The following is a 24,061-nucleotide window of genomic DNA, read 5'->3' as shown; positions in this document are numbered from 1 at the left end:
GTCTACCTCTTTCTGAATCTGGGTGACTTTATCTGCAAAAAAAACTTGGAGATCTTGGAGTCCTTACCAGGCCCCAATGGCAAAGGTGGTTCTGTTAAATCACGAACTGCATGAAAGAGTCTCCTGCTGCTGTTTTCTGCAACAGTAGTTAGGCTATCCCTGTCCAGATAGCAGCGTAGCTGGGTCACCAGTCGAAGGATGGAAGGCACTCTGGGCCACTGAGGCCACCTGAGCCTCAAGGAACAGCAAAGGATCCAGGAGTACCCCCCAAGCTACATACCCGCTCCTTTAGAGGGAGTCTAACCCCATCAAGAGCAGGCAATCTCCCACCCAACTGGTCTAGGGAACCACCTGCTAACAGTGCCTCAGTCTTATCTGGATTGAGCTTCAGTTTGTTGGTTCTTATCCAGTCCATTACCGAGGCAAGACACCAGTCCAGCACTTCCACTGCCTCACCTGCAGATGTAAAGGAGAAACAGAGCTGAGTGTCATCAGCATATTGGTGACAACGTACTCCATAACTTGGAATGACCCCACCCAGTGGTTTTATGTAGATGTTAAACAGTCTGGGAGATAAAACTGAACACAAAGGAACCCTGCATTGAAGGCTGTATGGGGCAGAACAACACTCCCCAAGCATCACCCTTTGGAAATGATGATCCACGTAGAACCAGAACCATCGCAAAGTGGTGCTACCCACTGCTAATTTGGACAGCTGCTCCAGAAAGCTACCATGGTCAATGGTATCAAAAGCCACTGAGGAGTTGAGGAGAATTAACAGGGATACATTTCGCCTCTCTCTCTCTCCCAACAGAAGCTATCATACAGGGAGACCAAAGCAGTTTCTGTGCCAAAACCATGTTAAACCCCCAACTGAAATGGATCTAGAAAATCAGCTTCCTCCAAGAGCACCTGGATCTGGCCCGTGACCAGCTGCTCAGAAACCTTGCCCAAGAAGAGGAGATTAGCAACTGGCCAGTAATTACTTAGATTTTCTGAATCCAGGGAGGGTCTCTCGAGGAGTGGTTTTATCTCTGCCTCCTTCAGGCAGGTAAGGACCAGCCCTTCTCACAAGAAGCCATTAATCATCTTCCAGGCCCAGCCAGCTGTCCCCTCCCTGCTAGTTTTTTTAATCAGCCATGAGGGGCAAGGGTCCAAAGTGCAAGTGGTCACCTTGGCCAATCCAAGCACCATGACCTCAAGCCTTACCAACTGCAACTCATCCAACAGGACCAGACAGTGCTCTGGACACCCCAGGAGATTCATCTGCTATAACAGAGGAGTCAAGATCCTGGTGAATGCAAGTGATTTTATCCTCAAAATGCTTCGCAAATAAGTGACATTGAACTACCATTTGTTCTGTCACCTCCTTCAGACTGCAAAAGTCCCTGCTCTGCCCAAAATAGCTGTGCTGGACAGGAGGCAATGGAGGCAGCAAAGAAGGCATACTTTCACTGCCACTAAGTAGGCTCAATGATGAACCCTCACTAGTGTTCAATTGCATTTGACTGGAGTTTTCCTCCACTTATGTTCAAGCAATCTCCCAGCTTGTTTTTTGCCTAAACTCTGGAGTATACCAAGGAACCAAACAGGCTCCATTAAGCAGGAAGAGGGTTCTGGGATGATCATGTCAACGACCCAAGCCATTTCCGATGTTCCAGAGGTCAACCAGGGCTTTGACAGGAGTGCCAGTTATATCAGCCAGAAAATCCCCTAGAGCAGTCCACCCGCCTCCAAGGTAAGACTGCCTCATAAGTTCCCCACCTCTGCGAAGGGGAAAAGGTGCTGAAAGCCTAAATCAGGCTTCCTCAACCTCGGCCCTCCAGATGTTTTTTGAGACTACAATTCCCAGCATCCCTGACCACTGGTCCTACTAGCTAGGGATCATGGGAGTTGTAGGCCAAAAACATCTGGAGGGCCGAGGTTGAGGAAGCCTGGCCTAAATATCAGCTGGAAGTGGTCCAGGGGCCCTCCAGGGTCTCAAGAATATGGGAATATTTCTCATCACCTGCCACCTGATCATAACAACATAAGACTCCTGCTGGATCAGGCCAGTGGCCCATGTAGGCCAGCATCCTGTTATCTCAGAGATCAACTAGATGCCTCTTTGGAAGTCTGCAGGGATGCGGGTGGCGCTGTGGTCTAAACCACTGAGCCTAGGGCTTGCAGATCAGAAGGTTGGCGGTTTGAATCCCCACGACGGGGTGAGCTCCCATTGCTCGGTCCCAGCTCCAGCCAACCTAGCAGTTCAAAAGCACGTCAAAGTGCAAGTAGTTAAATAGGTACCGCTCCGGCGGGAAGGTAAACAACATTTCTTTCTTTCTTTCTTTTTAATTTTTTTATTAAAGATTTTCTTGTTTTACAGAAGTATGTGTCATGTCTCTCATATTTTTTCCATGTAACATTTTTACAAATCAGTTTCCTTTGTTGAGGGTAAACGACGTTTTTATGCGCTGCTTTGGTTTCAACAGAAGTGGCTTAGTCATGCTGGCCACATGACCTGAAAAAACTGTCTATGGACAAATGTCGGCTCCCTCGGCCAGTAAAGCGAGATGAGCGCCACAACCCCAGAGTTGTTCACAGCTGGACTTAACTGTCAGGGGTCTTTTACCTTTACCTTTTTTGGAAGTCTGTAAACAGAACCTGAACACAACAGCACTCTGCACTCACTCAAGTAGGGCATGGAGCAGGCCCCAGAGACAGCTGTGGCCTGGAAAGAAGGGGTGTTGCCCAGGGAGATTACTGACAGCTGGACCACAAGACCCAAGCCTCAGGATCACGGTCCCTGGTCTACAATGACCTAATGATACAATGGCCTTCCTCCTCTTTTAGTTGCAGAGAGCCTCAAGCAATGTCACTATACTCATTAGTCTGATAAATGTTGGTGCTATTCACATTCTTATCTCGGATGAGCAATGCTTTATTGTATAAAGGCCTGCAGCTGAATGTGTGAATGAACTCTGTTTAAAAAAGAGTAAGTGCAACATCTGGACTTGTGTCTGCTCTGCAATTCCTTATTCAGCGTTGATGCAAATTCAGCGTGATGAGTGATAAACAGGACTGAATGAGTCACCCCACACGAACAGAAAAAGGAAGTCTAACATCAGTGACCAACTGCATCAATAAGGCCACTGATGCATGGCCAAAAAGGAGGGCATTTATTTGCATAAAATATTCATATGCTAATTAAGGGCAGATCTACACCACACATTTAAAGTATAGCGATCACACATTTAAGGCTTTTCCTCCCCCCAAAAATCCTGGGAACTGTAGTTTGTTAAGCCTGCAGTGCACTGTAGCTCTGAGGGGGGAACTGCAGTTCCTAGGATGCTTTGGGGGAAATAATGTGCCTTAGATGCGCTTTAAGTGTATGGTGTGGATCTGATAGAAGCACATTTAGAAATTATTACTACAATTGAAATACATCTCAAGCTAACAGGAAAGACGTCTGAACAGGTAACATGTGTGCCTGCTCAGTTTGCTGTTGAGGTACTCATGGAAAATGGGCCAACTTCCCTACTGTTGGTTTCTAAAAACATTTAAACTAGACTAGGACCAGGCTTCAAATCGAGCAAGGATGGGGACTCCAACTCCCAGCAGCCCCAGAGGCCAGCAGGGCTGACAGCCAGCAATGGTGGGGTCTGGAGTCTAGCAACATATGGAGGACCACCATAAACCTGGGAGAAGAGTTGAGCAGCTTAAAAGAAAACAAATGGGAAGGGCTCAGGGCAGGGCATCTGTGTTGCATGCAGAAGGTCCCTGGTTCAATCCCTGGCATCTTCAGGTAGGTCCAGGAGAGCCTCTGTGCCTGAAATCCCAGAGAACTTGCTGTCACTCTGTGTCAACAGTGCTGAGCTAGATGGTCTGACTCAGCAGAAGGCAGGTCCTGGTGTTCCTAAATGAGGCTGAAGTTGGCGACTAGTTGTCTCCGGACTGAGGTCACTCTCTGCAACCTCCTCGCAAAGACACAACAAAGGGCTTTCAAGAACACCCCTCAATACGAAGCCCCCTTTGGCTTCTTATCAATCTCTGCAAACCAGGCCAGTCATTAACTGCCAAGCAAACAAACCAATTCATTTTCATATTTGATCTGAACAGCACGAGCACACAGACACACATGCACACACACACCCTCACCCAGTTCTGAAACCCTTTCTCCTAAAAAGGAGAAGCCTGGGACAACTGGGCCTTTTGCAAAGGGGGAGGGGGGAAGCGAGGTTGTCTTTCCTCTGACAAGGTCCTTTTTCAAGATTTAATCTATCTGACCTTTTGCCAAGAGGAGGGAACACGTTTGTTTCAGTTCTGGCTCCACCAGCATGTCTCTCCATGCGACCTTGGGACTAGTGCCTTGAACCACACTTCGCTCACTTCATCTGCTTTCAAGTGTAATATTTGCTGTACCTGCCTGGCCGCAGCACCACTGAGCTCAATTCATTCCATGTTGAGATCACTGGGCAAGACAGTTTCTTTTACCTGCTTATCCTCTCTGCTTTTCCCCTTTAGCAGCACAAATCCTCAGTACAGTGATACCTCGGGTTACATACGCTTCAGGTTACAGACTCCGCTAACCCAGAAATATTACCTCGGGTTAAGAATTTTGCTTCAGGATGAGAACGGAAATTGTGCAATGGTGGCAGCAAGAGGCCCCATTAGCTGAAGTGGTGCTTCAGGTTAAGAACAGTTTCAGGTTAAGAACGGACCTCCGGAACGAATTAAGTTCTTAACCCGAGGTACCACTGTAGAAGTAAGCCTTGGTGAGCTCAAGGGGACTTAAAGGTAAAGGTAAAGGGACCCCTGACAGTTAAGCCCAGTCATAGATGGCTCTGGGGTTGCGGCGCTCATCTCGCTTTACGGGCCGAGGGAGCCGGCGTTTGTCCACAGACAGTTTTTCCAGGTCATGTGGTCAGCATGACTAAGCCGCTTCTGGTGAAACCAGAGCAATGCACGGAAACGCCGTTTCCCTTCCCGCCAGATCGGTACCTATTTATCTTCTTGCACTGGTGTGCTTTCAAACTGATAGGTTGGCAGGAGCTGGGACCGAGCAATGGGAGCTCACCCCATCGTGGGGATTCAAACCGCCAATCTTCTGATCAGCAAGCCCAAGAGGCTTAGTGGTTTAGACCACAGCACCACCCGTGTCCCATCCAAGGGGACTTAACCACCAGTAAATATGTATAGCCTTAAACCATGTCCACACCACACATTTAAAGCACATTTAAAACTGGGGAATTATATTTTGTTGTGGGTGTTGGGAATTGTAGCTTTGTGAGTGGGTGAACTACAGTCCCCAATATTCTTTAGGGAAAACTATGGGCTTTAACTGTATGATATGGAGCCACATTTACAGAACCATGATTCCTCTAATTATAGCAGATGATTTCAAACAGCTCGTTGCCTTATGCCTTGTTGAATAAAGAGGTACCTGAACTCACCATGAATGCCTGTCTTGTTCTCTTATAAGGGCAATGGCGCACACCTGAGAGATGCCAGAACTGAGTTCTGGTGAGTTCTGGCTGAAAAAAAGCCCTGTCCCTATCACCCTTTATTTTCCATGGTGTATGTGTATGTGTGGTTGTTGCCTGTTTCAGTACAGATGTGCCTCAGTGACTAAGGCTGGGAGATGCAGGGAAACAGACAAGTCAAGATATCAATGTTTGTGGTTCAGTGGCTTCCATGTTGTGTTCAACCAGAGAGATAAAATGTGTGTGCAGGGACTCCAGGTGACCTAAGGACCAATGGTCTCTGAACAGTATAAGGCTGTCCTATGTGTTCTGATTTTTATTTTAGACATCTGATGTTAGAGGTGAAAACAGAACTTGGGGCATTTTATCTTCCATCCCCCTCTGAAAAAGATTTTGGTTCTAATGATACAAAACAGCAGCAACAGCACTGATAGAACACCAAATATTTCCTAAGTACCGTGCCTATTGTTGTTGTTTAGTTGTGTCCGCCACTTCGTGACTCCATGGACCAGAGCACGCCAGGCACTCCTGTCTTCCACTGCCTCCCGCAGTTTGGTCAAACACCATGCCTATAGTTAAAGATTAACACAGCCCCTTCCCCCACACTCACAATCTAGGTGCTGCTGGTGTAGTGGTTACCTAACACGCAGTGTTCGAAACTCCCATTGTTCTAGGCGCATTTTGCGACAGGGAATTTAATTAGTGCGAGCAGTTTCTGAGCTCTGGGCATAGTACTGCGCCTAAGATTTCAGATTAAAACTGCAGTGTGGAAGGAAAAGAGGACCTTTTTTCTGCCTCCCCACTTCCAGCTGCTCTCTGAAGAATGGAGAAGAGACCCTCTTGAGAATATTAGGGGAGTGGGCAGGGGAAGATGAACATAATATTTTGGCTGCAGTTCATTCATTTTCAGCTTTGTGTTCTTGTTACAAAAAAGCGCACCTAGACATTCCGTTGTTGTGCCCGTACCCTAGGTTTAAGGTGCCATTTAGCTCCTAGCTTTCATATCTCAGTTTCTAACACTGCTCACAAGACTGTTGTGAGGATAAAAGGAACTCTGTGTGCCACTTTGAGCTGCTTGCAGAAAAAGATATGATACAAATTAAGTAAGTAAATAAGTAAATGTAAATAAACTGCAGTTGTCTTCCACTTTTTCAGGCCTGAGGTCGACCTTTAACCCAAATATATATTAGAGGTCCTATTTCTTAATCCTGCCAACATATCTTGATGGTGATAGTTCTGCAGTGGTAACTCATTTTGGATCGGGCCACAACCCAGTCATGGATCCTGAACCACCAGTTGAAGACCAATGATCTATTAGATACAACACAAAAAGAAAAAGGAATGGGGAGAGGCGAGGAAACACAAGCATCAAGAGTAGCTGCTCCGTCTTTGACTACTGGATTGAGGCAAAGTTAGCATCCCCTTACCATGGCAGTGTTTCTAGGAAGCAGAAAGTGGCCTGGACAGTGGTGGCAGAGAACATACCATGCCTCCCGTTAGTTCTCCAGACCTTTTTATTTATTATGGTCGTTATTACTCCTGGTGTCTCAGCTCCAGCTGTTAAAGGGATCAGATTGTTACTTCCCAGGCTGCCTCTAGACCCCAGAGCCAGGAAGCAAACCTTTTATGACATCATGGCTTTCCTGCCCTCCTCCCTCTAGCTTCCCCCAGTCTGTCTCCACCTGAACCACACACCTGGAGAAGGCAACTCACCTGGGCACCCTAGTGCCACCCAACAGCCATCATGAGGGAAGCTGATCAAATCCTGGTTGATTGACTTACTTGTTAAGCAGGGAACCACCTCTTTCATCAGACACAATGAAATCAGGTCAGTAGAGTAATGCAGTCCCTGGGGACTGGTTCCTATAGTAGAAGACTGTACATCCAAGCTGCTGGGTTTTTAAAACATAATGTATGAATGAGACGAAACTGTGCGTACTATAGGCCAGGAGAGGGGAACCATTTTTTTTCTGATAAGGGCCAAACTTCCCTTATAGACTCCTTTGGAGGCCATAACCAGAGCACAAAGTGCATGGACCCAGAAACAGAACAGGGTGGAGCCAAGAACAGAAGTAGCCAGGGCACCCCCCCCGCCTCTTTCTGCCACCCCTTTTCCCCATTCTCCTCACCACAACCAGCTGCATGACATCAGGCCACAAGCTGCCCATTCTATGGTTTCTGCTCTAAGTACACACACATCAGGGAGTCAGGATTGGCGGATGCTGCTTGTCAGGTGTGTACACGAGGAGTGAACACATCCTCAACTAACCAGCTACTTTCAGGTGGAGTGGATAATTTTGGCCCATGGCCCGTTGGCTTCCGTACCATTACGGTGTTTTGTGGGGGGAGGAGATTTTTGCCTCTGATGTCAGGTGGCCAAACTTATTTACCTGCTCTTTCATTAAGCTACCTGGGCCCTGCCATCATCATCTAAGGCCCTTTTCCATATGCATCCTCAGAAGGAGGTGCAGAGGGTGGCAACGGAAGAAGAGGCCTTTTCTGTGGGGTCTTCCTGTCTGCAGTACACTCTCCCCAGAGTCCAACTTTAGTCAGTATTTAGACACAAGACTAATATATTCCACTTTGGTATTTAACCTAGAAGAGTTTGGATTTGATATCCCGCTTTATCACTACCCTAAGGAGTCTCAAAGCGGCTAACAATCTCCTTTCCCTTCCTTCCCCACAACAAACACTCTGTGAAGTGAGTGGGGCTGAGAGACTTCAGAGAAGTGTGACTAACCCAGCAGCTGTATGTGGAAGAGCAGGGAATCGAACCCGGTTCACCACATTACGAGTCCACTGCTCTTAACCACTACACCACACTGGCTCTTGATCACACTGCAGGGTGATTTATGCCATTTGTGGTGCTCATCTTTTACTGGGGTGCAGGTGGGGTGAAGAGTAGGATTCGTACCTTATATTCATTTTGGATGAGCACCTCTATTCATTTTGGTTCTGTTCTCTTGTCACAAGAACATAAGAAGAGCCCTAGTGGATCAGGCCAATGATCCATCTAGTCTGGCATGCTGTTATCATGGTGGCCAACCAGGTGCCTATTGGAAGCCTGCAAGCTGGAAGTGAGCTCAACGGCACTCTGCCCACCTGTGACCCCCAGAAACTGGTATTTAGAGGTATAATGCTACTGACAGTGAAGCTAGAATATAGACTTGTCCTCCATGAGTATGTCCAACCCTCTAAGTCTGGTGGCCACCACATGAAAAAGTACTTTTTCCTCTTTGGGCAAGAGTCTCAGCGTCATTGGATGTTCACAAGTTATACTATTATGAGAGAGGCATAAAAACTTTTCTCTATCCACTCTCTCGGGACGTGAGTGGCGCCATGGTCTAAACCACAGAGCCTAGGACTTGCTGATCCAAAGGTTGGCGGTTCGAATCCCCACGATGGGGTGAGCTCCTGTTGCTCGGTCCCTGCTCCTGCCAACCTAGCAGTTCGAAAGCACGCCAGTGCAAGTAGATAAATAGGTACCGATCCAGCGGGAAGGGAAACAGCATTTCCGCGTGCTGCTCTGGTTTCGCTAGAAGTGGCTTAGTCATGCTGGCCACATGACCCGGAAGCTGTATGCTGGCTCCCTCGGCCTGTAAAGCGAGATGAGCGCCACAACCCCAGAGTCGTCCACGACTGGACTTAACTGTCAGGGGTCCCTTTACCTTTACCTTTACCCACTCTCTCCATGCTGTACATCAGTGCTTCCCAATTAGCTAAGTACTGTGAACCCTCTGTTTTTCAAAAGCCAAACCATGGACCCTCTACATTTGAAAATTTTGATTATCTCTATGGTAGTTTTTGTTACGTGAATGGAACCCCTGGGTGGATTATGCGGACCCTCTGGGATCCACGGACTACCAATTGGCAACCACTGCCATGGATTACTTCACAGACTCCTATAATGTCTAACTCTTTCTTGCCCTATCTCTAAACTAAAAGGGCTCAAACGCTGCAGCCTTTCTTTATTTTGGCTGCCCTTTTCCTGAATCTTTCCCAACCCTACAATTTTCCCCTCACTGTCCTAAGGATTTGTTTAAAAACATACGGCTGTATCCAACTAAGTTTTACTCAGCCAGCCTATTGAAATCAATGTACCTAGGTTAGTCGGTGGGTCTACTCTGTGCAGGACTAGCATTGGCTACAGATTGGGGGAAGAATCAGGCTGGACCAGGCAAAAGGCTTCTCTCTTTCCAGCATCCTGTTCTCACAGTGGCCAGAAAGATACCTTTGACTGTGGAGGACTTGGAAGAGACCAGGGTTCTAACTCTCCTCCTCAATGAGGCTCACAGGGTAAACTTGGGCCAGTCACTGCCTTACAGGCTTGGGGAAATCACGTGCGCCACCTTGAGGTCCTTTGGAGGAAAAGCGAGCGATAACATCAACGAATAAATAATAATAATACTGTAATTAGAAAGTACTGGCGATTCCCACCAACTGGCATTGAGGCGCGCACACAAAGGCTCTGACACTAGCAATAATAACCAACCTGCGTCTTTGCCGCTGATAGCCTTCGCCCATGAAAACAGTATTTCCAGCGCCGCACCCACACTGGTTTGGGGGCGCCCGCCCTCTTCCCCGCCCCTCGCTCCGCCTCCGGCCTCTGGTCCGCAGGGGGCGGCTATAAGAAAGGCCAGTCGGAGCCGGCAAAGGTGCAGCTGCTCCGCGAAGCTTGTGGGTTGTGATCGCGCTACTGAAACCATCCGAGCGCGCCAGAGAGACGCCCCCACAGCCGGAGGTAAGTGCGCCGCCACCGGGCAGGCGCCCCCGTGCGCTCCCGCCGCGCTCCCCGCGACCCCCTTCCGAAAAGCGCCGCGACTCGGAAGTCAAGTCCCGGAGTGAATCCGTATATTGTTTCCGAGTAAAGCCTCGCAGGCGGCGCAGCCCCAGAGCCGCGTTCCGCCGGATGGAGAGGTTAATGGGGGTGAACGCGCAAAGGAGATGAGATCGGGGTTCTCTCTTTCTCTCTCTCCTTTTTAGAGGGGCTTCTTCCATTTCTCGCCTACCCATCTCTGCGTCGAGGTTACGCGCGCGCTCGCACCGGGCTCGACCCACTTCCCAGGGGGGAAATGCACTGTTTTCGCCCAACTTCTGACCCACGAGGGCTCTTGAGTGGCGCGGTTTAGGGGGCGTCAAGTTGGTTTCTTCCGAGTAGCCCCCACTGAAATCGCTTGGGGCGGCCCCGCGTAACAGCACCCCGGGGGGTGCCGTTCAACAAGACTTTTGGTTTTGTATGCAGCCAAGTTCTTCTCGGGCTTGAAGTTGTAGTTCTCGGGAATGTAGGCGAAAATCGCGCCGGCATTTTCTGCAGCTGCGTGGCGCTGCCGGCTGGTGATTGACCAGCCCTGGGGCCTTTTTCAAAAGGAAGCTGACCGTGAAAAACTCAAAACGTATTTAACGTATTTACATTTACTGGAGTTATTATTAGTAGTTGTATTGGCCCTTTAGCGGGTTTCATGAGGGGGCATGCTTTTAAAAAAAAAATAAAATTAAAAAAAGATCTTATTAGTTTGCAAAAGTACTGTACATGGATTGTCTTTTTTCAAGTTGTTTGCTACAGATCAATTACATTTGTGGAGAGACATTAGTGTTATATGCAGTATAAGGCTGGAGAAGAAAAGTGGGGGGGGGGAGAGGAGGGGTGGTGGTAAAACCTATATTCTTTCACTCAGTGTTATGTGTGGGGTTTTGTGTCAGTGTCCCTTGGGTAGGTTCCTTTTCTATTTGCTTGTTATATTTCCTTGGTAGTGAGAGGTTGGAGGAGACATGTTTTGTAAGTCATCCAGGCATCTTGTGAAAAGCTATGAATTAATGTAATTAATCCTAACATCAGTGAGTGAGATTTTGAATTCAGTAAGACTCTTTTATCAGGCTGGATGTTGATGAAAAAAGGGGGGGGTTATTAGAAATTTATTTGTGGTTTCTTTAAAATACTACCTGGGACGTGGGTAGCACTGTGGTTTAAACCACTGAGCCTCTGGGGCTTGCGGTCCCAGCTCCTGCCAACCTAGCAGTTCAAAAGCACACCATAAAGTGCAAGTAGATAAATAGGTACCACTCCAGCGGGAAGGTAAACAGTATTTCTGTGCACTCTGTCTTCCATCAAGGTGTCCTGTTGCACCAGAATCTGTATTTGATGCATATTTAAAACTTAATGTAGAACAATGGTTGAATAAAATCACCACTTAAATGAGTGTTTTAAAAAAATTATACAAACTAAATTCCACCACGTCATCAACATAAACTGTTAGCCTATTTGAATGCCTCTGGGAATAGGTTTTAAGTGCCAGGAAAGAGAAAAGCTGGATGAATAACCATTGAATACAAAAGATAAATTACTCTTTAAATACCGTTTTGAAAATATGTAAAAATTAATCAACACCTGATTTCCCTGGAGAGAGTTGTAAGCAATTCTACCATCATGAAAATGATATTGTGGGTTGTATAAAATGTCAATCTTAATTCAGAATTGACTTGCTAAAATGAATGGACGCAACAAACTTCGATACCACACCATCTTCTAATTTTTAAAGTGTAGAATCTTTTGTTACTATTATTTAGTTATGATTTATTTATTTAGCTTTGTATACAGTCCTATATCTGTAGATTTCGGGACACTTGACAACATAAATTTGCAATATAAAAAACACAAAATACTGTACATAATAAAAATTGAAACAAAAGCAACCCATTAATGCCCCTTTTACAGGGTCGCAAAGGAAGGCCTCTCTCTCTCACACACACCCCCCAAAGCCAACAACTTTAAAACATGGCCATAAATACGGTAATTACAAATATTTTGAGAACTTTGTACAAGCTGCCCAAGAACAGGGTGAATGATAGATAAATTGAAACAGCTAATCGCCAAGAAGAGCCTGACTGCTGAGTTGAACAAAAGGCCCCTCTAGTCCAGCTTCTTGTTCTCAGATGCCCCAATAGGAAGCCTGCAATTAGGCCCCAACAGCAACTCTCCCCACTCGTGACTTTCAGCAGCTGCTACACAGAGGCACATAAGGAGTGCAAAGAAGTCTTGCTGTTTTCTGCTGCACAGGTGAAGCAAGGGACCCCTCAAGGAAAAGAGACGTGTAGCCCCTGCATTATTACTTTTCTCACATTTTCTCAGAATGCTAGAACACTAGAAGGGAAATGGCTTTGTTGCTTGGAGTGTTGGAAGAAACCCAGAGAGGGAGCCTCCACAACAGTGGTACCTCAGGTTAAGAACTTAATTTGTTCTGGAGGTCCGTTCTTAATCTGAAACTGTTCTTAACCTGAGGTACCACTTTAGCTAATGGGGTCTCCCTCTGCTGTCGCGCCGCCGCCGCACGATTTCTGTTCTCATCCTGAGGTAAAGTTCTTAATCCAAGGTATTATTTCTGGGTTAGCAGAGTCTGTAACCTGAGGCGTCTGTAACCTGTACAGTGGTACCTCGGGTTACATATGCTTCAGGTTACAGACACTTCAGGTTACAGACTCCGCTAACCCAGAAATATTACCTCAGTTAAGAACTTTGCTTCAGGATGAGAACAGAAATTGTGCTCCAGCGGCGCAGCAGGAGGCCCCATTAGCTAAAGTGGTCTCCACGGACCTCCGGAACGAATTAAGTACTTAACCTGAGGTACCACTGTACTGCCTTATCTGCCTCAAGGCCCTGGAATGATTGTGCAAAGGGCAGAAAGCCTCAACGGCTGACCTTAAGGCACTGGTTTTAGTCTGTGGGGGTGCAGTTGGTTTTTAAGGTAACAAGAGTCCTAAATTATTTACATCAGGAATGTGGCATCCCAGATGTAGTTGGATGACAGCTCTCTTCACCCCCTGACCATTGGCCATTTTGGCCAGTGCTGGTGGGAGTTGGAGGGCAACAAGGGGGGGCACAGCTTCCCCATTCAAATTTTCAGCCTTAAAAGTCCCCATCATTTCTGTTTAACGGATGGAGGAGGGGGCAGGGAGAGAAGTCAATGGGCATGAATTTTTTGCCATGCCCTCTAAAAAAAAAATCTTCATCTTTCACCTCCTCCGTTCTCTTAACATTTAAACTGAAGAATCTTTCTGTTAGTCTCAAAATGTTCTTTGCCTGCTTTGCAACATAAGTTCAGTTGGCCCTAAGATATATATTTCGTCCAGAGGTGAAAAGAAGATGTAGTAGCAACCAAGGAAGAGTGGCTAATTAAATTAATGGATTGTGCTTAAATGGCAAGGGTAACGGGTGTAATAAGAAACCAAGAAGGGGGGGGGGAGTTATTAAAGATTGGGGGGGGGGAATTGTGGAATTTTGGAAAAATTCATGAATGCAAATAAGTTCATTAACAGGGTTAATGTAAAACAAGTTAAACATATTACTAAGAGAAACTAAAGAATAATTTAAAGATGGAGTAATGTGGAAAATAGGGACGCGGGTAGCGCTGTGGTCTAAACCACAGAGCTTAAGGCTTGCCGATCAGAAGGTCAGCGGTTCGAATCCCTGCGACAGGGTGAGCTCCCGTTGCTCGGTCCCTGCTCCTGCCAACCTAGCAGTTCAAAAGCACGTCAAAGTGCAAGTAGATAAATAGGTACTGCTCTGGCTGGAAGGTAAACGGCGTTTTTGTGCGCTGTTTTGGTTCGCCAGAAGCGGCTTAGTCACGCTGGCCACATGAACCGGAAGCTGTACGCCGGCTCCCTTGGCCAATAAAGCAAGATGAGCGCCACAACCCCAGAGTCGGTCATGACTGGACCTAATGGTCAGGGGTCCCTTTACCTTTAATGTGGAAAATGCAGTATAAAAAGTAAAACTAAAAAGAAACCACAAAGGGGAGGGGAGGGAAGCCAGACGTTTGTACAGTATTCAAAATGTATGTGATTTGTCTTTTTGTAAGTTGTATGTCTGTAAATTTTTAAAACATCAAAAAAAATTAGATTGGGAAAAAAGAGAGATATTTGCCTAGTGTCACCTTAAGGTGGGTTCTGCTTCTTCCTCCAGCGTTGAATTGGCCTACAAATTCCAGTGTTTGTTTTCCCACTTCCTTGCTGGGTGTTAGCTTAGTGGCGGTTGGAAAGTTCCTGTTTCTCCCCTGATACTTTGCTAGCTGGATCTCTACTGACGCTCAAAGAGAGAAAGCTTTAGGCTGAAAACTTGTTTAGGAAGCCAAACCAATACTTTAACAAGCATAACTGCCACCTTCCCTCAGTGCGGTTTAGTGCAGGGATGCAGACCTATTTCTTGTTTTGATTAAGCTCTTTGTCCATTTTAATGCACCGGCATCAGCTTCCCTCCTCTTCCCAAACTCCAGGTGCCAATTTGTACCCTTATCCAGGGATGGAAGGAACCTGTAGCCCTCCATAGGTTGTTGGACAACAACTCACATTGTCCCTCACTATTGTTCATGCTGAGTGGGCCACTGGTGGGATTTCGCACCCAAGATCTGGAGGGTCAGGGATACTTCCATTGTTTAATTTTAAAAATTAAAATTCTGTGTGCATGCAGAGTGCAGTTGTGGAATCTTTTGGATATTACTGCTTATTAGCACTATGTGGAATTTCATGAGTAAATGGGGAAGGTTTTTTGGGTGGGGGAGGAGGAAAGAGACAGGGGCACCTCCCAGGAAGAGTCTGTTATATAATTCTTCCAAAAGTTACCAGTTACTTGTATTAACCCAATCTTCAGCCACTGTAAAAATGGACCTGTGTGATATCTCTTTCATTGTCCCCCACTGCCCACAAATCAATATTGCATTGCCCTAGAGCAGGCTAGCTAGTAGGGGTGGGGTTGATTCACAGCAGATAACTCCTTCTCAGCTGTGAGATGTTTGAGATAACAATCCTATTCATTCCACCTCTGATCTGAGCCCCTGCAGCCACACTCTTATGCCTGGGCATGTGGTTAATCCAATCATACTAACCACCCCCTCCTCCAAAGCTTCTAGCTCCTTCACCTCATTCAGGGACAGCTGCTGAGGTTCTAACTGCTTAATGGGAGTAAGGCTGGGAAAAGAGATGTTGAGGGGAAGAGACCAGTTGTGCAAGTTTGGTGGTGCTTTCATTTGCCTAGGAATACAGGGAGCTGCCTTATACAGACCGTTGTCCATCTAGCTCAATATTGTCCACTATAAGCAAGCCTTATTATTCCTTTGTTCACCTAGCAGCGCAAGGAAGGTTTGGTCATTTACCCCAGCAGATGAGCTTTGAAACTCCCACCCAAAGTTTGAAGGGGATCTAAAACGTCTTCCTTCCTCTCCTCCCTAGGTTGCCACCATGTCTGTGTCACACAGTTCCAAGCTGAACAAGGTGGTCAGGGACCAGTACATGAAGCTGCCCCTGGGAGACAAGGTGCTGGTCACATACATCTGGATCGATGGAACTGGCGAAGGCCTTCGCTGTAAAACCAGAACACTGAGTCAAGAACCAAAGACCATTGAAGGTAAGGCTGGGCGGCGGTTGCCCTCATCCTCTCTTGCAGGGGTAAGGAACCTTTTCTTTCAGCCTATGGGCCACGTTCCCCTCTGGAGAACCTTCCAGGAGGCCACATGCAAGTGGCAGGAGGAGCCAGGGGCAAAAGCGGGCAGAGCTTTGGGTGTCACATGTCACCTCTGTAGTGCAGGCTAGTTTCTGCACAGCAAAGGGCAAGGACGCATCCCACCCAGGCAAAAACACTCAGGGAATGGTGCAAAGCAGAGCCAGTAGGAGGTGTGGTTTGGAGAGTCCCGAGGGCCAGCTAGAAAGGCTTTGAGGGCCACATTCAACCTCTGGGCCTGAGGTTCCCTTATTCCTGCTCTCTTCGGTGGCTCTGTTTGTGGTTAAAAGTCGTTCCAACACCTTGTGCGGTGTGACTTCCTCTGTTCTCTCTACCTGTTTACAGTCCAGCTTTGGATCTGTCGACTCCCAGCATAGTCACACCCAGGTAGCAATCTAGTGCTAGGAGCTAGAAACTTGCAGAATCCTTTTTAAACAGGCAGGTCCCCAGACACCTGGCTTAATTATTATTTTTATTTTCTACTTTTGCTTCCTGAAATGTTTGCCAATGTAATTGGAAGCGACTTTTTACTTCCTTTTGGGGATTCTCAACTGCAGGCTGGGCTGCAGTTAATGTGGATGCCACTTGGCCTATGCAAATCCTCAGTGACAGAGACATGAATGAACCTGCCAGGCTTTGATTACAGGGAGTGGAAGAAGCAGGGCTGGGTTCCTTTTGATGCCCTCTTGTGCATCTTAAGGGGAGTTGTCTGTTAGGCTTTTTTACAGGGAAATGTCACCCCAAGGTGAATAACCCATTCATTCAATCATGTGTGAGGAACCTCTAGACTGCAGGCTTAATGAGCCGTACCAGTCCTCACATATTTGGCCAGGTCTCATCCACCTAACGTCACAGGAACATATGAGATTTACTTGTAGTGTATCAAGGCACTGGTCAATGTAGTTAAGTAGTTGTTTTTTTACACTGATTTGCAGCAGCTCTCCAGAACATTCCCAACTCTTCCTAGACATCCCAGGACTGGAACCTGGGGCCTTCTATGTGCAAGACAGATGTTCAACCTTCCCTCTGATGCCTGAGGTGTGGAAAGGCAGCTGAGTTGGCCCAAAATGGGCATCTAAAGTGTCGCTGAACTGTTGATCATCGGGACTTCAGGTCACAGCGTGTGGGTCTTTTCAAGCCCCTTCCTAAGCATGATGCTTAGAAGACCGGATGATCACCTGGTTTTTCAGGGCTCCAGAGTGCAATGCAGGGCTCTTTACAGGCCCCTCGCAAAGTGACCTGTGCTGTGCCGTCAGATTTGGACCACAGCAGGTAGGGGAGATAAGGATCTGTCTTGCTGACCAGGTCCAGTTTTCCCAGCCGATGGTCTGAACTGAACCTAAAAAGCTGCCTTATACCACCTAATGCCACATACTGTTTGCTGTGCGCTGGCAATGTGTTGCATCTTGCAGTGCAGCAGCACCTTCTCTCTGGAACAGGGTGCCTTTAATGTGCTGTTCTTGGAACCTACTAAAAACTGGTCAGCTTGCTTAGGACAGGCTCCCCAGACATCTAAATGTATCATTAAGCATAAATGTGTTTACAAACAAAAACAACTACTGGTTTTATATATATTGTGATAAATGTTTCTGCTTTTCTGTTGGAAAATGGTTTTTCTGTTTTTAATCTTTTTTTATTCTCTTAAGTGTATTTTCTTTTTGTTCTATGCAAACCGCTTAGGGGTTTTAGTTTATGTATATATAAACTGCCAAGGAGTTGATTATTTAATAAGTTAGTTAGTTGGTTAGCTAGTTAGTTAAATAAATAAATAAATGCAGGATCTGTCTATGGCAGGCATAGGCAAACTCGGCCCTCCAGATGTTTTGGGACTAAAACTCCCATCATCCCCGACCACTGGTCCTGTTAGCTAGGGATGATAGGAGTTGTAGTCCGAAAACATCTGGAGGGCCAAGTTTGGTCATGCCTGGTCTATGGGTTCATGTAGCTGAGTATTATTGCTGCTCACTGGAAGTGACTCTCCAGGATATTTCCACACCTGGGGCAAAAGCAGGGTGTCTCCCCTTGTCCTACCTGGAGATGCCAGGGATTGAACCTGGGTTCTTCTGCATGTAAAGCAGTTGCCAGCCTCTAATAGGTCTGGATTCAGTGGAGTGATACCTAAAACACCTTTATTTCAATCCCTCCTGCAGATCTCCCAGAATGGAACTTCGACGGATCCAGCACAGGCCAGTCTGAAGGCTCCAACAGCGACATGTTCTTGATCCCCGTTAAGATATTCAGAGACCCTTTTACCCTTGACCCCAACAAGCTTGTCTTATGTGAGGTTCTGAAATACAACCGGAAGCGGGCAGGTGAGGTCTTATTCAGTGTTCCATGCCCTCGAAGCTGAACAACCAATAAAAGCCTTTGCACACCTGCAAACCTTGGGCTTGAAGCAAAATGGCGTGTTGACATAACTTTTCTTCCTTGCAGAAACCAATCTGAGGAGCAGATGCAAGGTAATCATGGACATGGTCAAAGAGAGCCAGCCTTGGTTTGGGATGGAGCAAGAATACACTTTGCTGGGTGTCGATGGGCACCCATACGGCTGGCCCAAGAATGGTTTTCCAGGCCCACAAGGTAAGAAGAATAAGGCTTTCAGCTGAAATGGATGGATGCAGCTAGGGGTATGCGAGGACGTGCCTTCTGGCTGGCACCATATCAGACATACCGCAGGACTCTTTTGCTTTAATGATATATTACATATATACTGCAAGAATGAGCGGCATCCTGTAAATTGCCCTTGGACTACTTGATTGATTGATTGATTGATCTGAAGCACTGCTGACCTGCTCTTCAGTCAAATAAGGCTTCCAGATTTCATGTCACCCTTCCTGCCTTCAGGCTTAACTATCTAAAAGGCATGACACAAAAGTAAAAAGGGATGGGGAGGGAGGAGGAAAAAGAACCTTTCATGTGCTTCTTGGCCTAATTTAATTACCGTATTTTTTTGCTCTATAAGACTCACTTTTTTCCTCCTAAAAAGTAAGGGGAAATGTGTGTGCGTCTTATGGAATGAATGCAGGCTGCGCAGCTATCCCAGAAGCCAGAACAGGAAGAGGGATTGCTGCTTTCGCGATCCCTCTTGCTGTTCTGGCTTCTGAGATTCAGAATATTTTTTTTCTTGTTTTCCTCCTCCAAAAACTAGGTGCGTCTTATAGAGCGAAAAATACGTAGTATGTTGAGGAGGGGGGAAGGAAGTGGCAGAGCAACAGACAAAAGATGTTGCTTTGCCAAGCTTGGTGAAAATGCCATTGCAGCAAGGGTGGGGTTTTCTGACGGGGGGCAGGGGAGATCAGTCTTTGAACCTCTGCCTGTTGCTAGCAGGAGAATTCACAAATAGTCCCCTTTCCCCTAAAGGTTTTTGTAGATGTTTGTTATGCCATAAGTCAAGATGGTTGCCTGCCAAGATCCTATATAACTCGGAGATGAAAAAACATTGGTGGTAGTTCATCTGCTTTGCATGCAGAAGGTTTCGGGTTCAGTCCCTGGCATTTACAGGTAGGGGTGGAAACCGTCCCTGACTCAAAACCCGGAGAGCCTCTTGCAGTCACTGCAGACAGTAATAAGCTAGATGGACCAAGGATCTAACCTGTACGAGGCAGCTTCCCACGTTTCTATGTTCCTGCCGTGTGGGACCAGATGCACTGTCCAGGCCTCTTCCTGGTTTTCTGTTTGCCAGGATGGATGATGGAAGAGATGTGAGTCAGTTAACACTTGTTGCTTCACCCACTCTGGCTGCTCCTGCCACTGGCTCCCAGAAGGTTCCTTCAGGACGGAATGTGGGCGTTGTCTAAGAAATGTTCCCCAACTCTGCTATGAATTGATGGGTCCCTGCTGCTGAGTCACAGATAAGGGCCTCAGAATGCTCATGTGATCAAGTACCGTCTTGCTGATGCAAGCAATACACATACATACATAAGCACACACACACAAACAGATATGCATGCTGCCTTGCAGTTGCCATCTGTGCATTGTGTATCTTGCAAATCATCTGACCTTTCCCTCCCTGACGTTGCTTGCCTGACCGGGCATTGCACAAAAGTTTCCACTTGCTAACCGGTTTGGTTGCGAAATCCTCCTTCGTGTGAGGGATTACTGAAAGGTGCATGCCAGGCCCTTTCAGCAAAGAGTGTTCTGCCCTTGCCATGCGCCTTGCAAGCAAGTCTCTGAACTGGGGCAATCAGTGGAGGCTGCTTTGTTAGGGCAAGTAGGGCACTGCCCTACCAACTTAAGCCTGCTCTCAGCCAGCCCCCTCAACATTTTTCTCTGACTCCTTTCGCCCTTCTCAGTGCACCTCCCTTTCTCCCATGCCTTGGCCACTGCTGTGCTGTTGTAGCCTGCCTTCGCTTTTGCTCCACTCTCCTGCCCTGACTCCACGCAAATCCAGATTGCGACACAGTGCCTCAAATCCTCCAATGGGGGAATATTACGTTTTTATTATATAGAGATAAGTGGCGGGGCCCCTCTGGCCCTCCATATATTGTCAAACACTTTCTTCCACCAGCTTGGCCAATGGTCAGGAATGATGGGAATTGTAGTCCAAAAATTCAAAAGGGCCACAGCTATAAACAGAGGTAAAGTCTGGAGGTGTTACTTGCTATGTCATAAATAAATCTTGGCAAGTGCTGGGACCCAGTGCTTTTTTCCTGGAGGTACTCAAGGGTACTCAATACAGCGCTTTCTATAACAAATTCATGTTGAGTACTGGCACCTTTTTTCTTTTTCTTTTTAAAAAGCAAAGGATGGACCTAACAATTTAACAGGTGAAGACTGTGTGTAAGGAAGAGGAGATAGATCCCAATTTTCCAACTTAGCGGAGACATTCCCTTGTCCCTGTCTCTCTGTCTTTGTTTCTTATGCAGTTCTTTCCTAAGATGGCACCTCCTGTTGGATATGCACATATCTCATAACAAAGCAGCATGCTAATTGTGTGTGTCATGTGCTTTCCCCCCCCCTAGGACCTTATTATTGTGGCGTTGGGGCCGACAAGGTGTACGGGCGTGACATAGTGGAGACCCATTACAGGGCCTGCATTTATGCTGGTGTGGAGATCTGTGGCACCAATGCTGAAGTCATGCCTTCTCAGGTATGTATAAAGAGGACCTATGGGGCATCCGTTTTGCATGCAGGTCCCAGGTTCAACCCCAATGGCATCTCCAGGTGGGGCTGGGTGAGACAGGAAGATGTGGCATGCCAGTTGCTGGCTCTTACTACAGCTTATTGCTTCCCCTTATTGCTCTTATTTTGATCTGACACCTGCTCCAGCCCTCTTTTCTTTTAGGGCCACCTGGCAGAGTGTGTCAACCTTGAAGGTTAGGAACCTGTTTCTTTTTGCACTAATAGCATCTCTTTCTACCTGCAGTGGGAATTCCAGGTGGGGCCTTGCGAAGGTATTGAGATGGGTGACCACCTGTGGATGGCGAGATACATTTTGCATCGGGTCTGCGAAGACTTTGGGGTCATCGCCACTTTGGATCCAAAACCAATAACCGGCAACTGGAATGGCGCTGGGTGCCACACCAATGTCAGCACGAAAGAAACAAGGCAGAAGGGGGGTATCAAGTGAGTGGATTTTCCCGTCTAGACAACTTGAGTGGATTATTTGAGAGTCTGTGGGTGGAGCTGGAGCCTCCCCAAAACACTGCAGCAATGTTGTCTCCGTTTGCTTGCTTAAGTTGTTTGCCTTCTGGCGGTTCCCTCACTGCAAGAAGCCAAGTTACAGGGAACCAGGCAGAGGGCCTTCTCGGTGGTGGCACTCGCCCTGTGGAACGCCCTCCCACCAGATGTCGAAGAGAACAACAACTGCCAGACTTTTAGAAGGCATCTGAAGGCAGCCCTGTTTAGGGAAGCTTTTAATGTTTGATGCATTACTGTATTTTAATATTTTGTTGGAAGCCGCCCAGAGTGGCTGGGGAAGCCCAGATAGATGGGCGGGGTATAAATAATAAATTATTATTATTACCCTGGTGTTTTGCTGTAGCCCACCCACTCCATCGTTTCCACTGCTGCTGTCCTCTCACTCCACTTGGGCAGAGAAGATGAAGAATGCCAGGCCTCTTGGCAAGCAGGGGGTGGGGGCATTCTGGAGTATGGCTGAAGTGGTGGGGGGCTAGTGGGAGTGCCCAGGAGGTGGCGCTTTCCCATTTTGCCTCAGGTGGCAAGACTGTATAAGCCACCTCTGGTTATTTGACTGTCAGGTGTGCTTCTGTATTTGCCAGGCTTGTAGCAAGGGCTGCCTTGGAGGAGGTGCTTCCGCTTGCGCCTATATAATGAACAAATGCCAAATTGTGCAAAAAGTGTCTGGAGGCTCCTGCTCCTCAAATCATGTGTAATTTTCCCCATTAAAACTATATTGCAGAGGGAGTGTCGCCAAGCTTCCAGTGTAAGATTTGGGGCTGTCCCTTTCAGGGGAAATACATAAATTAATATAATAAAAGATTTCTGTTGAGTTCCAATTACAATTCAAGTTACCAAGGTCATACATAGTATCAATTCTTTTGACAATATCTACCATTTGTACAATCAAAAATATTCAGAAGCACTAATTTTGGACAGTGATCAGTGGTTTGCTTTTGTAAAATTTATGATCACTGTCAGAATAGGTTTCCAGAAATCTTCTACCAACATATTCCCATCTTAAAGTTATATACAGTGGTACCTCAGGTTAAGAACTTAATTCGTTCCGGAGGTCCATTCTTAACCTGAAACTGTTCTTAACCTGATGGGGCCTCCTGCTGCTGCCGCCGCGCTGCCAAGATTTCTGTCCTCATCCTGAAGCAAAGTTCTTAACCCGAGGTACTATTTCTGGGTTAGCGGAGTCTGTAACCTGAGGTACCACTGTATACAAAATCTCTCTCTCTCTCTCTCTCTCTCTCTCTCTCTCTCTCTCTCTCTCTCTCTCTCACACACACACACACACACACACACACACACACACACACACACCATTTTTGACATTTGCAGAGGCGAGTGTGATGCCGTCTGTGCTGTAATTTCAAGAAGTTCTCCTGAACGTAAATACTCTGTCTTGCTTTTCTAATGTGCTCCATCTGACACTTGAGTCTGTGATTGTCCTGCTCTCCAGAAACGCACTGTCTCTGCCCTGCCATCACAGTCGCTCCCAATACTTTCTTGATTATTTTTCCCTGGTGTGCCTGCAGTTCCTTAACACGTATTTTTTTCTGCCTCTCCTCTTCAGGTTCATTGAAGCTGCCATAGACAAGCTGAGCAAACGCCACAAGTACCACATCCGCATGTATGACCCTCGCGGGGGCCAGGACAACTCCCGGAGGCTGACGGGCCAACATGAGACCTCCAACATCTTCGAGTTCTCGGCTGGCATTGCCAACCGTGGGGCCAGCATCAGGATCCCCCGCCAAGTTGGGCAGGATGGCTGCGGGTACTTTGAGGACCGCCGCCCCTCTGCCAACTGCGACCCATATGCCGTTACGGAGGCCATTGTGAGAACTGTCCTCCTCAATGAGTCCGGGGACGAGCCAGAGGTTTATAGCAATGAGGAGCGGTTGCAGAAGGCGGCCGATGAAGACTAAGCCCCCATGGCCCCCTGACTCCCTAAAGTGTTGTCCCGTAGCAGTTAGTAAATGGCTGACATCTTTGGAACTCCTCGCATCGTGACATGTTGACTTACAGAACATATTTCTATATGTATACATATATATTTTTAGGAGAGAAAAATTATTTTCCTAGTGGGCTTAACAAGTTCCCTGGTTGTTGTTGTTGTTGTTGTTGTTGTTGTTTAGATCATAATGTGGGCTTTTGAAGTACGGGTGGGGGGAACTTGTGGCCCTCCAGTGGTTGTTGGACTCTCATTCCCACCAGCCCCAAGCCAGCAGGGCCAGCGCTCCTGGATGATGGGAATTGTAGTCTAGTGGTATCTGAAGGGCCTGCATGTTCCCCAACCTTGCTTTATGGTTGGGCTTGTTTCTTTGTTTAAGTTGACTTTGTAAGTGGGAAGATCAAGTTTTGTATAAATTTGTACACTCCTCCCACCCTTTTTCTGTCTCCACTACAATGAAATAATAAAGTGCAAGATCTTAGCTGCTGTTGGCCCCAGTGTTCATTTGGTTTGTGCATCATTGAGGCAAATCGT

At 47.0% G+C, this 24,061-nt stretch overlaps 2 protein-coding genes across 3 annotated transcripts in view; one reads left to right on the top strand and one right to left on the bottom strand.

Moving 5' to 3' along the window:
• The window catches only part of SLC31A2 (solute carrier family 31 member 2), a 989,995-nt gene that overhangs the window by 95,308 nt on the left and 870,626 nt on the right, over positions 1-24,061 (bottom strand). The window lies entirely within an intron of this gene.
• On the top strand, positions 10,046-24,008 carry LOC114589060 (glutamine synthetase-like). Of its 2 annotated transcripts, none has more exons than XM_028715056.2 (7): positions 10,046-10,203; positions 15,681-15,855; positions 18,099-18,260; positions 18,382-18,528; positions 20,910-21,037; positions 21,314-21,513; positions 23,150-24,008. In XM_028715056.2, the coding sequence occupies exons 2-7, from the start codon at positions 15,690-15,692 to the stop codon at positions 23,499-23,501; spliced, it is 1,155 nt and encodes a 384-aa protein (XP_028570889.1). In that variant the 5' UTR covers positions 10,046-10,203; positions 15,681-15,689; the 3' UTR covers positions 23,502-24,008. The 2 variants fall into 2 exon arrangements, with proteins under 2 accessions (XP_028570889.1, XP_028570890.1); XM_028715057.2 differs by lacking the exon at positions 10,046-10,203 and adding an exon at positions 12,492-12,516.

This window comes from Podarcis muralis, chromosome Z, assembly GCF_964188315.1.
Source record: "Podarcis muralis chromosome Z, rPodMur119.hap1.1, whole genome shotgun sequence".
Taxonomy (NCBI): domain Eukaryota; kingdom Metazoa; phylum Chordata; class Lepidosauria; order Squamata; family Lacertidae; genus Podarcis; species Podarcis muralis.
This window is presented reverse-complemented; position numbering and strand designations above follow the sequence as displayed.

Excerpts from the sequence above, each read along its gene's own strand:
- LOC114589060 (XM_028715056.2), top strand. The coding sequence starts at position 15,690 with ATGTCTGTGTCACACAGTTCCAAGCTGAACAAGGTGGTCAGGGACCAG. Across the intron at positions 15,856-18,098 it reads AGAACCAAAGACCATTGAAG|ATCTCCCAGAATGGAACTTC; the intron begins GTAAGGCTGGGC and ends TCCCTCCTGCAG. Across the intron at positions 18,261-18,381 it reads ATACAACCGGAAGCGGGCAG|AAACCAATCTGAGGAGCAGA; the intron begins GTGAGGTCTTAT and ends TCTTCCTTGCAG.